This window comes from Temnothorax nylanderi, unplaced genomic scaffold (assembly GCF_030848795.1).
Source record: "Temnothorax nylanderi isolate EJ_2023f unplaced genomic scaffold, tnyl_v1.0 TNYL_tig0073_pilon, whole genome shotgun sequence".
Lineage (NCBI taxonomy): Eukaryota > Metazoa > Arthropoda > Insecta > Hymenoptera > Formicidae > Temnothorax > Temnothorax nylanderi.
Window position 1 is genome coordinate 81,949 of NW_027249135.1, and position 17,197 is coordinate 99,145.

Genomic DNA, 17,197 nt, shown 5'->3' on the forward strand with positions numbered 1-17,197 from the left:
GCTTTCAGAGTTTACTTCGATTGGAAATGAAGATTAAATTTTTGCAGTGGCTAGAGTTTGAGAAGGCACATTGATCTGTACATATTTATGATAAATTCAGGCGTCTTGAATCAAGGTGGGCGTTCTACGATCACGTTTTCTCGGTTCTTTGCAAAATTCTATCGTAATTGTTTTCGATAAATGGCTTCTGCATTAATTGTTAATAATACAACAGTAACGATCAAACGCGTATTAATTGCGTATATCAATAATTTGAAAAGTCTTGCAGACGTAGATGTGTATGCGTAGAGGTGGATGTGTGTATTACATTCCACGCCTACGCCTCGTGCGCGGAGGCGTCCCGGCGGAGGCGTCGTACTACGTTTTGCTCTTGCGATGACCTTGGAAACTCCCACGTTACTCTTAGCGCCGGGTGGTGGGGGACATTCGTTCATCGATGTCCCAGCCACCTACACCGGGCAATTTTCATCCCTCCGAACCACGATGCCCGCTGCGGCCGTAACGATCAATGGTGAGAGGGGAAGTCTAAGTATCCCCCGAATTATCGTATCCCAGGAATCGAGGAAGTGGAATTCGATGAAATTTAAGGATACGCTCGCTTTCCGAAAGCCAGTTGTTAATCTTTTATTGGGGTAAGATGAGCTACCTTACAATATCACCCAATATACGTAGAAAGGGATGCTGCACGCATCAGATACATATTACGTCTGAAATTTATCAAATTGTTTTTAAGAATTCTCTTTCCTCCTTACTCTTTGTTTACAAAATTTCAATTTAGACCAAATTAACACTGTATTTAATTTTCCTAGCGGATTGTTCGCGTTTTTCCCGCGTATTCTTGGATTAAGCTGCAGCTGGGCTGTGTCACGAGAAAAGTTCTTAACAAGCGAACCGTTTTCCGGTAAATATTGCTTTCTGTTAAAGTAACTTTGTCATTAAGAGCAGGATAAATGCTTGATATTTCAGTCATCAAAAAATCCACAAAAGAATTTCTTTGCACGTGTCCCGCGTAATTGAGATTTTGTTCCGCTCGAAATTTAATTTCACCGTACGCTATTATATTCGCTAATAACGTTATTTTCTTTTTCCCTTCACGGTACCCCTTCGCAATATACGGCTTCGATTTCAAACTTCTTCAGTATCAAAACTAAATTCGATACATTCCGTTACGAGTTCACCGGCTGGCGTCCAATTTCGATTGTCATCCGATGCGCTCGGCGCGACTAGCCGCGCGAGAGTGCCCCATCTCCACCCTCGTTGCGCGGGGCACGCGTGCACGCGCAACTCGCCCCCGTGGGGATTTGCACACGTGCGCTGCGCACACCCCGCGCACCCTCGTCTATGAACGGCTAGCCTGTAACCGACCGCAGTCGCACGTGTGAGCGTAACCGGCGAGGGAGGAAGAGAATGGAGTCGCGCGTAGAAAGGGGGGACGGATGGCGAGGGGGATGAATCGAGAGAGAGAGAGAGGGCTCCGGGAGAGCGAGACGGAGGGAAAGGGGACGGAAAGAGGCGCGGATGGGGGGTTGCGCTCGATCGTTAAAGCGGCACGACTGCCCCTCCACCACGCGTTCCCTCACGCCCAAGCCGCCCATTCATAAAGTTGTGCCCACTAATTCTTAGCATCCCCCCGTTCACTCGCTTCCCCGGCATCGCGCGAATGTAGGGTGATTTGGACAACAGGAGAACGATACAAACGATTTCTTTGCCCTTTGAATTTTTATTTGCATTCAATTACTCGCGTTTTTCCGCGTAAAATGGAACAAAGGGAAGGCAAACGATGGGATTGAAAACAATGAAAGGTCGTAGATCATAATTTGGGTCTTGATCTGTAATAAAAAAATGATTCTATATCAGACCAAATCCTTAGGATCCTAAATGTTTGATGATATCAGCCAAAAAGGTTCCGAGCTGATTCGTAGAAATCCTAAGGGAAACTGTAGATATAGTTGGATGGCGCGTCAATAATTTAGTATTTTTCATTAATAAATATAACATCGCGCGTTCAATATCTCCTTTTCTGATTTTTTTACAATGTTGCAGGACGAGAGGGCTTTTACAGCTGACAATGACGTTAATGCAGATTTTATTGCCGGCTCGACGGCCTTGCGCGATCCTGCCGCATAAATCATTCCCGTTTTATCGCGGCGAGTGGCCATTAGAGATCCGCGCCAATTAAAGATTCATTGATGATTAACGATCTATGACGTGTTCGCGCGAGAGGATTGACCGCGGCGCGGTCCTGCGCGGCGCCAACGCAACACCTGTTCCTCGGGGATGAAACCCCCGACTTGCCCGATCGACCCTGGCTTACGGCTGAAGGTCATCGTCGTCGTCGTCGCCGCCGCCGCCGTCGTCGTCGTCGTCGTCGTCCTCGTCGTCGACGGGGGAAGGTAGGGGGTGGTTGGGATGCCGCAGTGCTCCCCGTGTGCGAGCAAATAAAAGGCCGCCCGGCATTGAGCGGGCGCCTCCATTCATGGTTTCCGGGCGCAGGCGTACCGCGAGGAAACCGCATGGCGCTGCGCCCGGGGAAGGGGTCTCCGCGAGAGAAGTTCACCTACGCAGAGCCCCCGGCATCGCGATGCGTGGGCGACGTGGGTGATTCAGAGGTAGAGCGAGCCGGAGTAAAGGGCGGACGGTTCTGTTCCTTCGCGCGCTCGCGCCGGCTCCCGGCTCCCGGCTCCCGGCTCTCGGCACCGCTCGGCTCGCGACCCTCTCGGCACGACGGAGGGTGGCACGCGCGCTGGCCTCCGAGAGGAAGAACCACGAGCGAATCGCTCTGAAATTCTCCTCGGCTCGTCCGCGTGGTGCAGCTCCGCGGCTTTTCCGCCGGTCGGTTTCCGCTGACGTGTGATACGTCGAGTGAGTTCCGAAGCTCTCTCTCTCTCTCTGTCTCTGTCTCCCTTCGAGAAGCTCCTCCCCCGGGCGAACCACCTGGGATCCTTGTGCCAAAAATACGCGCGCGGGAATCTCGCCCAGGAGCCGACGCTCGTCGAGAATGCGGCGCGGGAAACTCGCGGAACATACGCGATCGCGTCCCGACGATTGTTCTCGAACCTTTTGACTTCTTGTTTCTTTTTTTTTTTTTTTTTTATAAGTCCGCGCGTTTTTTGCGCGTCGCAGCCTAGATCGCACGTTCTACGTCGAAACGACAGAAGTGAGAAAAGTTCAGTGGGTCTTTGCATGTAAAACGGTTGTTCCCAAACGGCTTTTTCGGTAAAGCTCGGTGTGCTGATTGCCGTTTCGGCAATATTCACATTTCATTACTTGTACGTTTATTTTCGTAATTTTATTCCTTAAACGCTCAGTGGGCCTAAACTCAGTTGGCCTGTTCACCCTTCGAGATTTATCAGAGAGATCTCAATTCTGTAAAAACAATCAGTTACCTGTAATTGATGATTTTTAATAATTGTTTAAAAAAACGATTTGTCATAAAGAACGTTAAAATATTTTCCGACTTACGCGCCGCAAAGATCGTAGTAACAAAAGATCTTAAACGCGAGGAGTCGATGCTTCGCGTTGGGCCCAGCGTGCTCGACGCGATTAAGTAGTCGAGCTCAAGCATTACGACGAACGGTGTGCGGCCTGTCATCCAGTTAGCCGAGTTACCCGCTGCCACGGGAGTCCGTTGGCCCTCCTCTCGCGTAGCCGGAGGCATGCAGAGATTCTACCCGTCTGCATCTGACACGAGGGGCCAGCTGTACTGCGTCAATGTCCAGTCGTCGAAGGCGTTAATCCTGGAGAGATACACGAGCATAGATATCCGGGAAAGCATGCTCGCCGCACGCCAGTACGACTGCTTCGCGGAGGGGCGCACGTACGAGAGGTGAGGACTCGTGCTCTCCCTTCAGCCTCATTTACCACGTTCGCTTATTTACCTCTCGTCGTCGCCGGCTTTTCATCCATTTACTCCGCTTTACCGCGCAGTTTTTACGAGGTAAAAGCGTCTGCCGTCCTTGAGCTCGCAATCAATCGCGTTTCACCTTTACGATCGCACCTGACGTCACGATTCTCGCGGTTCCCCGTTACTCACGTAGCCGTGGAGGGTTTCCGCGGTGCGGCATTGAAACGCGAACGAGAGCGAAAGTGGCATTCAGCGCCCGCCGGTGAAAACGAAGAAGGCCGACTTCGATCGTTCTTATAAAAAATTCTAGACATCGACGAGTTTAGCTAGACTCATGAACTTGAATAAAATATTAAAGTCGTCCGAAAAGTACGCTATTAAATATTAAAGGATAAAATTTAAACCAATACCTCGAGTTAAATCACGTTTTGTTAATTTTAATTACCATGCATGTGTGTCGAAATTTCTTATTTTAACTCCATTGGTTTGATTAAATTACGACACATTGAGTAGAAGCAGTAGCGACCTATAGGAATGGGTAAAAATGACTTATTTTGAACCCCTCCATATGTAATTTGACACTACGAATTTAACAATGTACTTAAAATTCGAAATTACATAAAAAAATGAATCCTTTGCCGAGGATTCACGTTGACTTAAGACTGTTGCTGCTTATTTCTCAATTTTGACCAATCGTTTTTCTTTTCTTTTTAGAGAAACATATAAAGCTTGATTCCGCATTTAATGCTGGAGGAATTATAAGAAATGTGGCAAGTGCCTACACAAAAAAAAGGAGAGCGATCATCTTTATTTCTTTTTCTTCTCGTATCTGAAAGCAGGAATTCCTAGGATTTCATGGCAGTTCGTTCACAATTAAGGGTTGAATTTTACAAAGGGCACGCGGGAGGAATGAAGCCCGCGGTGTTGCTCGATAAAAAAAATGTACGAAAATTCCCGGAGATGCGAGAGCAAATCGATACGCCGAGCGGGACAAAGGGATTTCGATACGAGCGAAATTTGATCGAGCCATGTCGATACACGACAGACAGCAGACCCGTTGTGTATTTTAGGTAAATATTGCCGGATCACGCATGCCCGCACACTCGCAGGGCGGCATGAGTGCGCGAGCACGCTCGCACCGAAACGGCACGCGACACACACGCAGCAGGTATACACGGCCATTTTACTTTCTCCGCCTTCCTGACCCTCGAGAGGAAAAGCGGATCTGACCTTGGTCGCCATGGCGATCTCAGGGATATTACCCTCTTCGGGAATATCATTCGCCCCGGAGCATTCCGGAAAAAGGCGCAAAGTGCCTTCGATATGCTCTTCGATATGTTGTGAGACAACATGTAATAATAAGATAAGAATGCGACCTGTGCAAATTTTATTAATTTCGATTCTTAAGGAGCTTCCACGAGGAGCGCACGCTGATAGTGTCAGATCGATAGCAGACAATCCGTCGGATACTTTGCACATGTATATATATACATACATTTCGAGATGAATGTCTAGTCAGCTTGAGATGAATGGCAAGGCGTCGCGGACTTTACGTGTTAGTAGTTAACGGCAGATTCTTTATATCATTTCGAGATAAAAGTCCCAATACTAAAATATCATAGCTATAATAGTTTGTTTAGATGAGAAGTGTTTCGAGTTGACCGATAAAACTGTCCAAAAATCGCGGACTCGAGCGCGATAGCGAAACTCAAACTACAATATTAAAACCTTGTCGATATTAATCTCATCATCTCGATATTGATATGTCACAAGGATTTCATGTAATTCGTTTTAAAAATCTCAACTCACACAATTTCACTGACAGAATCTATAATTTTGCAAAATCACTGAAATCTCTTAATAAGATTGTGTAATTTTTATCCATTCCATAATATTCCGGTTTTTTTGTGGATTCTCTAAAGATTTTGAAAAAAAAAACAACGAATTACACGAAATCCCTGCGTCGTATATTTAGAAAAAATATCGTCGCGGAACGGAGCTTGAAATTCGATTTTTCTAAATAGATGCGGAGTCATGAAAAATTAACGCTGCTGCTCCACCGTTTTGGTCTTATAATGGCTTTAAAGTGGTCGCCTCCTCGCAACGCTGCAAAAAGAGAATACTAACGAGAGCGATTTAATCTCAGTTTTAATATAGTTCCCAGCAAAGCGAGGGAACGATATGATTTTGAGATTAATCCAGAGCATTGCGCGACAAACGCGGACTTGTTGCCCGTTATATTTATTATATGAAAAGCGAGCAAACCTTTCCACGGCCCTCTGGTGAAATTAAATATTGTTTACGCACAAAATGTTAACATCGGAATATATGTAAAATAATCCCTCTGTGCGCGATTAATTCACCGCTTATTTCTGTTGGAAAATATTATGTTTACCAGTGTTTACAGTGGGTTACAGCGAGAGAAATCTTTTCAGATTTATTATTATTATCCGGTATATGCGACAAACCTCGTTAAAATTTCTTGTTATACGCGTGTAACGAATTCGGAGCTCGAGAGAGACGTTTGTCCCTTTCGGTGATGTAGAGAGATCGATATTTTGTAATAAGAAAAGTTTGTCCCCCAAGTTCTCGTTATGGGGTGTTAAAGTTAACGCGTTAAAAGTAAGACACCCTGTATAATTCGAATATCATACAAAGTGACCTCGTCGCGATCGCGAGACAAATTCTTGTCAACAACGCGAGACCTCATCAGTTTCGTTCGGTGCGAACGAAAGGCAGTGGTGGCTCAAACGTCAACAAGGTTCGTTGCAAAGGTTCGTTTCGCGAGAAGAACAGGTAAATCGAATCAATATCGACGAGGCGGACCCGATAAGAATTGCGATCGATCGTTGGAGCGAAGTTTTCGCGTGTTTATCGGTTTTCAAATTTTGTACAGTGTCTAATAATAGATTTACCTCGCAATTGCGAAGTCACGTCTTATAACGCCTGAATTATACATAGCACATCTTATACTTCTAGCGCGTCACTTCTTTTCAACAATAGGTCCTTCCGTCGGTTTGCAATCGATTTTCCATTACGAGAAATATGAAAAAAAAAAATTATCATTTATGTAATTTTAATAATCTTCAACGTCGTACGTTTTTCAAACTTGTTTATGGCTTCCAATTAGCAGGACAGAATTTTTCATCGTTAGGATGCAAATTTGCAAATACAGCAATGTATTAAACAGTGAAAGAAGTCGCGATAATATTCATACGTTATACGAAATGTTTTTATACGAAATATCGCACTTGACAAAGCAGAGATGTTTAGTGCAGGATGATTTTGCCCACGGTTGAAACCGTTGTAATTTCGAAGAGTAGAATCTCTCGTTATTATATATAAATATCTTGCGAAGCTCGAGCTTCCTTTGTGAATAAATGTAAAGGTCATCACAATTATCTATTTTCTATCGGTATTACATAGTCAGTAAAGCAAAAGTAAAATTTAAAGTAATCTTTTAAAGAATAAAATTTTATTTAAAAAACCACGAATTAAATTTTACTTTAAGATAATTTAAAAAAATCCCAACGCAGCAATCCTTTAAGTCTGTTTTCCTTGGATCGCGTCGTTGTTGATTTCGCTCGTTCGGATACAAATTTATCTTCCTCTTGGGAGCTCAATTCCGTTAAACTTCCAAAGTTCAAATGAATTTTATAGATAAACGTGAAGTATAATAAGATAAATCTAACATTTCTGTGAATATTCCGAGAATCACGGTGCACTAACACGATTAGATAACAATTATAATGAGAAAAAAGTACGTTGATAAGTTTAAGAAAACAGTACGATGATCGAGACGTCGTATTTCAACAATTCGCCGTAACTCTTGTTTCAGGAAAACAAGATTTTTCAATCGTGCAACCCAGGAGAGCTCCCTGGAGCTTTACCAACAATTCTTGCCCACCACAATGAATCAATTAAAATCCCCCCGCAACAGAATAGACTGTAACCGTCATCCCATGCAAGTAAGTAGCCCCCAAATAATTGGTAATCTGTAGAATAATATTTAAATTATTTCATCACGTCAGTGTTAACGAGAAAGTTTCTTTCTATCTTTCTGTAACATGTTTCTTTGGCAAACAAAAAAATTTATTTAATCGAATTCTGTTCCCAATTAACTAGCAATGTGAAAGTTCGATAAAGTTCACGGCCTAATTTTAGAAATCATTCCAAGGACGATTTCTGTATATAATTTTCCGTTGTGAAGTAAATCTTAAGCTAGTAAGCGCCGAATTCGTATATAAAGTAAACAGCAGAATTTGTTTCAGCTTGCAAATAAGCCTCGGAAGCAAGATGATCAACACTTCACGCCAAGGAAGTATACCATCGCTAAGAAGGTCCGGTCGTTTCCGGACTCCAGTCCGGATCGCTTCCCGAAGCAGTTTCATCCCGGGAAACTGTCGCAGCAGCATTCCAACACGTTGACTCGTTCGATCCTCAGTCGTGCAGATTCCTTGAACGAATGTCCGACCAAAATGTACAGCCAAAATTCAATGCTTGCCAGTTCGCTAAGCTGTTCGAGCGAGAGTCGATCGAGCTCCTCGGATGACAATCTAGCGAACCATTCGCCAATTCACCAGCTGGACACTGGCTCACCGGACCACTTCGAGTATTTTCGAATGTTTGAAAATGCTAGCGTGACTGACATGCCCGGTCCGAGCTTCTCGGGCGCCAGCTATCGAAGCGAGAGTTGCCAGGCTGGCTACGAGACGTTCGAAGATCTCAATATGAATCTTCTGAAGATCGATTTGCTGGACGACATCTCGTCCAGGCGACAATCACCCGTACGCGAGGAACGTGGCGCTGAGGGGGATGTGCTCAACGAATCATTTATAACGTTGATGACGAAGGAGCTGGAAAAAGACGAGAGCGATATAACTGTACCATCGCGGGAGCAGCGAACTCGTAGCCCGAGCAGCCAGAGGGACTCGTCCGATTTGCCGCTGATATCGTCGATTTCGGAGGAGTTGGAGGTAGCGAGTGAAATAAAGAAGGAAAATTATTCGGGGCAGCAGTCACCTGCGGGCGAACAGTGGATCCACGGCCTAAATGTGGAGGAGGACGCGTCCAGCGCGATCTCGGCCAAGGAGGAGGCGGCGAAGGAGACGGAGGAGGACCGATCGTTCGATTCGCTGAGGGCCATGATGTCGCCGTATCAATGCAACGATCATCCGTGCACTCAATTCCTCTACTGTCAAACCTGCTGCAAAACCATCTGCAAGGAATGCGCCACTCATTGCATTTATAAACACGTGACGGTGGATTTTATGGAGTTCCTCGAGAACGCTCAGCGCCAGGCTGAAGAGGTGCTGATCGAGGCCTACCTCGGGATCGACGTTCTCGCGGATGATATGGAAAATATGGGGGTGAGTCAATTAATTGCCCGGTCGACGTGAAAGCGATCTATTGTCTTTCTTTCTGACGGGGTGAAGTTCTACAGTAAGAAGAAGAAGAAAGGGAAAAAAATACTTTCTTTTAAATTAATTAACTTGATTCTGTGCACAATTAATGCTGAAAAATATAAGAAAATACAGCAGCAAGTATTTCATATATAGGAGTAAAAAAACCAATTATTTTTATTTCTTACTTTTTTTACATCTATAGAAACCCTATAATTCTCTATTGATCACGAGATATACATAACAAAAGAATTTTAATTAGATTCAGAGTTAAATTGATTAAAAGTTTAATTTAACTTTCCAAATTTGAAATTTTATTGAAGAAAAATAAATTATACAACCGGTAAATGGAAAACATTGATTAAATTATGAAGTTAAAAAAAATTAGGTATACGGATATCTATAATACGTGATTTCTAAATCACGTGGCGTTTTAGAAAAGATTAAAAATTCAGTTTTAGTTAAGAGTTAGGGATTGAATAAGGAATAAGAATTTAATTGAGATAAATGCACATATATACATAAGCATAAAATAAAATTTAAAAACATACGTCCAAAAGAAAAGAGAGAGAGCTCATTATATGCTTTTCTTGCAGTTGGACATTGCAGCGTTAGATCAGAGGACCAGAGAGGCGCTGTCCGATGTGAGGTACTTTTCACGTAGAATGTGGTCCGCGGTGGAAGAGAGGGAAAAGAAATTGTTTAAACAAATTGTGGAAACGCGCCGATGGAAGTACGAGGTTCTTCACGAGAAGTACATTAATCTAAAAGAGGACAAGATACGACTGTCGCAGGCCGTCAACGCTCTCAAAGGCGCCATTCATGACGCGCGATCGTCCTCAGTGTGCAGTCCTGACGATCTTCTGCAGAGAAAAGATATGGTGTTGGCCGAGGTACTTTATCATTCAAATTTATTTAACTTTTACTTTAGCATATAACGAATATTTGAATATATAAAGAATAAGGGTTCTTTTAAGGGTTCTCCCCTTAACAGCATAATGCAATTATCTACCGAGGCAAAACTACTCATGTTTCTTTTTTTTCATCACTGGATTAATGTATTTGAATCAACATTATTTATTCTTCATTATATGAAAAAAAAATTTAAAAGGTTGATTCGAATTTGTTAATTCAATAGTGGAAAAAATTTTATTAATGATTACAAAATGACAGATAAAGAGACGTCTTTTAGACGTTCTGCATGCTTGGGAACTTTTCTTTCTCAATAAAATAATTAACGACGTTGCGAGTCAGGCGCGGTACGTGGTGCGCAAATAAAAAATATGTAAATATGTTTCAAATATGTAAATATATTTCAAAAGTAAACATACGTTTTGGCTCTTTCTTTGAGCCATCTTCAGTGTTTGTTGGAGACGATGTTAATACATTTCTGCTCGACCTGAGGTGGGAGACTCTTTCCTTAAAGAAAAGTCGTATTATGCGAGCTGGGAAGCACGAACAAAGTGGATATAGTTTCCACTGCGAAAAAAACGTAAAATTTTTCGCGTAACGACTCGCATCGCCGTTAATTATTTTGTTGACATTTTACGAGTCTAACTACATATTGAATTTTTTTTTCTCAATTTCGTATTTGCAGATCTGGCAAATTCGTCAGAGCCGGAAGACAAAGGCCCGGTCTGCTCGAGACGAGAATTGGATCTCCTTCAGAAGTTCCGACAGCAACGTGCTGTCCGTGATCGCTAATGGGGGAAACGTCCTGGTGAACGGCCCGGGCACGATCGGGGACCGTCTACCGAATCGCGATTACAAATCGTCGCAATCGTACTTCCCGTACGGAATGAGCGAGCAGATGATGCAACCGATCCCACGTGGTCGTCCGATAACGGACTACGATCGCAATATCTGCCTCCCTAACCGGAAGCACGAGTTGCAGGTCAAGAGCACGGACGTCATAATCCTCGGCTACTTTGGCGAGAACAATCCTGACAATCTTTGCCGCCCGTGGGGATTGATTTGCGACAATGAGGGTAACATCATTATCAGCGATCGGTCCAATAATCGTATACAGATCTATCGCGAGGACGGCACACTGATTAGGAAATTCGGGAGCTATGGCAATGGCCCTTGTCAATTTAATCGTCCAGCCGGAATCGCTGTCGATGCTAGACGCCGCCTTATCGTGGTCGACAAGGATAATCATCGCGTTCAGGTTGGTGACACGTGGCGCGTTTATGAATGGTCTTCTCATACAATATACTTTTTTTCTTTGAAGCATATATCAAGATTACCACATGGATGTGTAAACTACAACAATGGAATCATCGTGTTTCAGATTCTGACAATGGAGGGCGAGTTTCTGAGGTCCTTCGGCGAGCACGGCGAGAAACAGGGCCAATTCTGTTACCCGTGGGATGTGGCGGTGAACTCAGCCTGCGAGATCGCCGTTACAGATACGAGGAACCACCGCGTTCAGTTGTTCAGCCCCGAGGGTATCCCCCTGCGCATGTTCGGCGGCCAACCGCATCTGCTGAGGTACCTGGACTCGCCGCGCGGTATCTGCTTCAACAACGAGGGCAAGCTGATTGTCACGGACTTCAACAATCATCACGTATTGATAATTGAGTATAACATGGTGGAGATGCGCATACTTAAATGCGAGAAGGAGACGAAAGGCAAGAGGCAGGACGGGGAGACCGGCGACGGACAGAACGAGGAGAACACCCCCACGTTTCAGAGACCCCAGGGCGTTATAGCGGCCGACGACGGCAGTATTCTCGTCGCGGACTCCCGTCACAATTCAATCAAAGCGTTCAACTCGGTCGGCTCGTTGATCTACTCGTACAAGCCCGGCCAGGAGGAGATGGACCGTCCGTTGGGCATAGCTCTTCACTGGGACGGTAGAATGGCGTTCACGGATTACGGCCGTAATTACGTGCGCCTGGTAAAGCTGGAGCACCACATGGACCCGATGCCAAGGAACGCTATTATGTTTGGTTGACGCTTCAGGATCGCCGATGCGCTGTCCTGATGATTTAATGGAAACTTTCGACGAGGTTTCCGCTTGCGTCAAGCGTGAACAGTACGCCGGCTGCCGTGGGAAAAGTTATCGCAATTTTTACACTTGCAACGCGTGGCAAGATTTTTGAGCCACCATCAGTAAATTGCGCTAGGAGGTATGATTTTTTGCGAAGAGAAACGAGAGGGGAAAGTCTCACCTATTAATTGGTGAAAATAATCGACAATGTGCGAAAGATGAAAGTTAATGTTTTTGCGCGCGCGATGCCGCCTTGTACGTGTTTTCGATTTCACATACACACATACATTACACATATTGTTATGATCGATTCTGAAATAGACGTTCATATATGAAAGCTTATTTTCGCTTTCAGATTTTTTGCACTCCGTGTAATTAGTGAAAAAAAGGACACATCGTTGCGAGATCACTTCAAACGCTCAATTTTACTCTTGAAAAAGAGTTGTAATTTACCATTTTAGTACATCTACAATGTTCGTCGAAATAACGTGCGACTTTTATCTTCGATTAATAATTTTTGTTCTCGTTGTTATTTATCTGTTATATTTAAATTGTACTATAAGAATTTTTACAATTTTATTGTGTAACGCATTGTACCTCCTGGTTGGATGGACACACGAAATGCTCATGTAGCTCAGACATTTTTAGATCTTTATTCTCCATCACGAATGAAGCAGAAAGATATTGCAGCGGAGAAAGAAAACTACGCTATATGTTTTGAGTGACCAAACAATCGATCGACAATGCATCGTTAAGGAAAAGAGTAACGAAGGGAATTGATCGAGTTATCGATAAATCCAGATATAATCAGCGATCATGTTTTATTAATGCATCTTATTTATTGTATGTATTATATGTATAGAAGATTCGATTATCAGTCGAATTTACGGTAGATGCATTTTTCTGTCTTATTAGTTTTACAAAATTAAATCATGAATTTAATTAACTCCAATTTAGTTGCGGATTGCAAGATTTGTTTCCAAAAGATCTCTTTCCAAATGCAATTATGCATGACGCTGATCACAATTGTTTTATTTAGGAAATCCAATTTCGGAAAGAGAAGGTAGAAATTGCGATAGGATTAATGCATGCATATTTTATATTTTAACTTTACGCTTTTATAAAATTTTTTTAAGTATGTAATAAAATGTATCACAATTGAATTATTTTATTTCTATTGTTTTCTTCACAATATTTGAATTTCTTTGAATATGTATAGAAAATGCAGAATATTGATAAATTAGGAGATTTATACATATTATCATCAAAATCAAAGATTTTATAATCAAAAACTTTTGTCATTTTTTTAATACTCTTGTTTTTTTTCTGTATATTTCTTTATATATTTAGATTCAATAATTTTTAGTGAAATGGAAGATTTTTAATTAATATTGAGTTCAATCGCATTTTTCTTTTCAATATTTTAATTTTTAACACGTAATAGAATTATTTAACAAGTCAGAAGATCTTTAGTTTAGTCTAAACTTTAATATATTTTACACAGTAATCTTTATCAACATTTTATTTTAGTGGATTGATTGATTTAGTAAATTAAGTGAACGGAGAAAAAAATGTCGATCGAAAAACAGACAACGAGATATTTTGAATACGTCAGATTGGATGAAAAAGCGTTAAATCGGAAAGTATCCATCCAGAAGAATCAATTTCTTAATTTCCGTATTTAGCGTCACTGTCTTCTTAAAAAGAAAGTCAAGAGAGGCAACCTATATTATTAGTAACGTTAAGTATTAGCCAGTAAGCTCGTTGTTAAGGTAACTACCTAATAATGTTAGACATTAATGTGACTAAATCGTTATGGTTGAGGAAGATCAGTACAAAATGTGTGCGTGCGAGAGAAACCGTTAGAAATTGCTCGTTGAGAGAGGAAGGCAGCGGGACGTTGATTGTTTTTTCGATGGTTGGTTGTTTAAAAATCTGGTTGAAATGGAAATTAAATGTATACGCATCCTTAAGCGCCGTTGTGAGGGGCACGGTGCGCATTTAACGAATTATACGATGTATGTATCGTACGAATGGTCCACCGACTCTCTCGGATCCGTTGCAAATTTTCACGAAATGTTCCTTGGGCATCTTCCATATACGAGTATCTTGGAACAAACAATATATATATGTATATATTGTTATTATACTGAGGTATAATAAACTGATACTATGCAATATATAGAGGAAAGTCCCCTATTATGAGATAGGATCCTAATATGAGATGGCGGAGTTTTTTCATGGTGGGATCAACAGATGGGGCCTATATAGGGCCTTTTAGCTTAACATATCTCATATTAGGATCCTGTCTCATAATAGGGGACTTTCCTCTATATATATATATATATATATATTGTTAGAGGGATTATAAGATCTCAGAAATAAAATAATTCTTCTGTCTCTAAACTGCGGGATGACGTTGGTCGTTTCTCGAAAAGATGAGTATCTCGCGTTGAGCTCTCCTTTGAAGCTATTCTCGATTATTATTCAGAATAACGAAGTAGCATTTATACATAGAGAAGAAATATTTTTAATGAAGAAAGTAGAAAATTACCTCATGGAAGATGCGCAGCATAAGAGTATGAAAGCACTTTTCTATGAATGCCTTCATGTGTGATGGGAAATTGGTATATCGCTCGAATATCTCTTAAAGTGGCGGCGGTGTTACTGCCTCGTGAGAAAATTATCTCATAGCACTTACACAAGGTGCTTCTTGAGTATTATCTAATATTATGGTAGTTGATTTTTTACATCATTTGTTTGTATGTTTCATTTTTCTTTATAAAAAGTTTCAAAGACGCAAAGTGAGGAACAAATAACGAGACTTTCATTTGAGACTGTACGAAAGAAAGAAACTTATATAAAGAAAAGACTCATATTCTTTATAAAAATTTTTTTAAATAAAATCACCTCAAACATTCTAAAATATCAATTCCTAAAATATTAGATAATATTTCAGAAACACTTTGTATGAAGTGTTCAATGCAATGTGCTCACTTAATGTGTAAGTTAAACACATAAAGCAGTAACATTGCGTGCCCACTTTGCGACATATCAAGCGTGAATCGCGCGTCGGTATTTTTTTTTTAGAAAAAATGAACAAAAGCGCGTGAGCTTTCACGAGAGGATCCGGAAGGGATCGTGCGACTTTCTTTGAACGATCTTTCATAAGTGTACGACTAGAGAGAAACTTTCTACGTATATTAGACGACGTTCTGTATGTGTTATGTCCGTTAAACGAGATGTTCAATAGAGATCAAACTTCTTCCTAGATCGCGTTAATGATATTCCCGGGGAGTCTACAGGCGACGCGACGGGAAACGATTCCTCGTTTTTTTTTTCGTGAAGGACGTTGTACATACGTCCCTTCTATCGCGCGTCACTCCGAAAAAAAATAGCGCATCTGCGAGAACTCCATTTATATTCTCGCGCAAATTATTACTCCGCGTATCAAGGCAGATTTTAACATTAGAACTACCGAAGAGCAGTCAGTGCAACAAGGCAATTTTTATAAAAATAATTATCAAATTTATAACGGTGCATTTTCTGAGATTTTTTGCTACAAATGATTAATCAATTCAAATGATTAATCAATTGATTAAATTAATCAATTCACATTTTCTCCTTACACTTACAACTAAATAATAGAAATTAATCGTCGGTAGCTCTAACGTTAAAGCAAAGGTGCACGCTAATCACACGATCAATGCAACGATGAAAATCCGTTTGAAAAACGGGCGGAAATTCAATAAGCTTCTTTCTGTACGGACGTGTCCCCGCGGACGAATTGTTGAGAGCAAACACAGGACAAAAGAAGATTTGGAAAATCTCCAGAAGAAAGGTTTGGAAATGTCAAAAAATAAGAACAAAAAATAAGAAAATATAAGAAAAAAAAGAAGAATAAAAAATAATACACATTTGTCCGAGAAGACACTAAAAGAATGTTCCCCGCATTCATTTTGCATATCATGAATTTGCTCATACAGCAGTTTGTTACTAGCCTTTAAGCAACTTTTTTGAAAGACAAATCAACTTTCTGGGAAACGTGGCGCATTTTTTTATGTCAAGTCTTCATGTTAATCCGTCGATGACGCGTGCGCTTTTCTTTACATGGACGAATAGAGGATGCTTTCTTATCAATAAGCTTACCGTTATGTATCTTGTGTATGTGTGGTATCCCCCTCTGTGTAGTATAATTCGCATTTTTGTAATGTTCTTATAATCCTTTAAATAATTTTAACAAAATCTTACGTTAAAATTAGTTTAAAAAGTTTTCATTGCGTAAAAAAAAAAGAAGAAATTTAGCCCTCGCAGCTTCGCCTTTGTCTGCCTTTTCTGTTGTGTCTTTTGTGTACGTGTGAAGCGTTGACAGTGGATGTTGAGGAGCAGAAAATGTATGAATTAAACAATACAGTATGTCGAAGAGGTGAGCAAAGCATGAGCAGTGAAGCGAATGCAGGAATCGCAGCGTTCATCGACAAATTTCTTCATATGAAAGTTTATAAGAGTTCTTCTTTAATAGCAACGCAGTGCCAAACTATGTAATTCATGAAAAAGAATAAAAATCAAGTAGAAAAGAATGCACAAACTGTGGAATTCAATTTAAAACGCGTCGTTTTGCGGTCAATGCAAAAATGGTGCTCAAAGTATCAAGATCAGGTTATCAATATCGAAGTATGAATAAATGCATTGAACGAAATAACGTCGTAATATAATAATAAAAGGTTCTACAAATGCGCTTTCACGATGATGTAACATTCGTGAATAAAAGTGGAAAGAAAGATTCAAAAGTTTTTGTATTCTATTGCAATTGCCAGAAGGTCCATCGATTTAATTGAGTTTTTCCAAGTATTGTAAAAACTTCTCTCAAATTTATCGATATTAAATTTCATGTCGATGTTAAACTTAAAACGGATTCATTTACAAACGCTACAATTTAATTCCTTTCTGGTATTG

At 41.3% G+C, this 17,197-nt stretch overlaps 1 protein-coding gene across 4 annotated transcripts; it reads left to right on the forward strand.

The window, feature by feature from the left end:
- Positions 1 to 34: 34 nt before the first annotated feature.
- LOC139774037 (uncharacterized) lies at positions 35 to 16,821 on the forward strand. Of its 4 annotated transcripts, XM_071708970.1 has the most exons (9): positions 35 to 115; positions 269 to 511; positions 810 to 901; positions 2,044 to 3,826; positions 7,683 to 7,812; positions 8,116 to 9,213; positions 9,843 to 10,139; positions 10,844 to 11,416; positions 11,540 to 16,821. In XM_071708970.1, the coding sequence occupies exons 4-9, from the start codon at positions 3,657 to 3,659 to the stop codon at positions 12,203 to 12,205; spliced, it is 2,934 nt and encodes a 977-aa protein (XP_071565071.1). In that variant the 5' UTR covers positions 35 to 115; positions 269 to 511; positions 810 to 901; positions 2,044 to 3,656; the 3' UTR covers positions 12,206 to 16,821. The 4 variants fall into 4 exon arrangements, with proteins under 4 accessions (XP_071565071.1, XP_071565072.1, XP_071565073.1 ...); XM_071708971.1 differs by lacking the exon at positions 35 to 115 and having other exon boundaries at positions 203 to 632; XM_071708972.1 differs by lacking the exons at positions 35 to 115; positions 269 to 511; positions 810 to 901; positions 2,044 to 3,826 and adding an exon at positions 4,440 to 6,640.
- Positions 16,822 to 17,197: the final 376 nt, after the last annotated feature.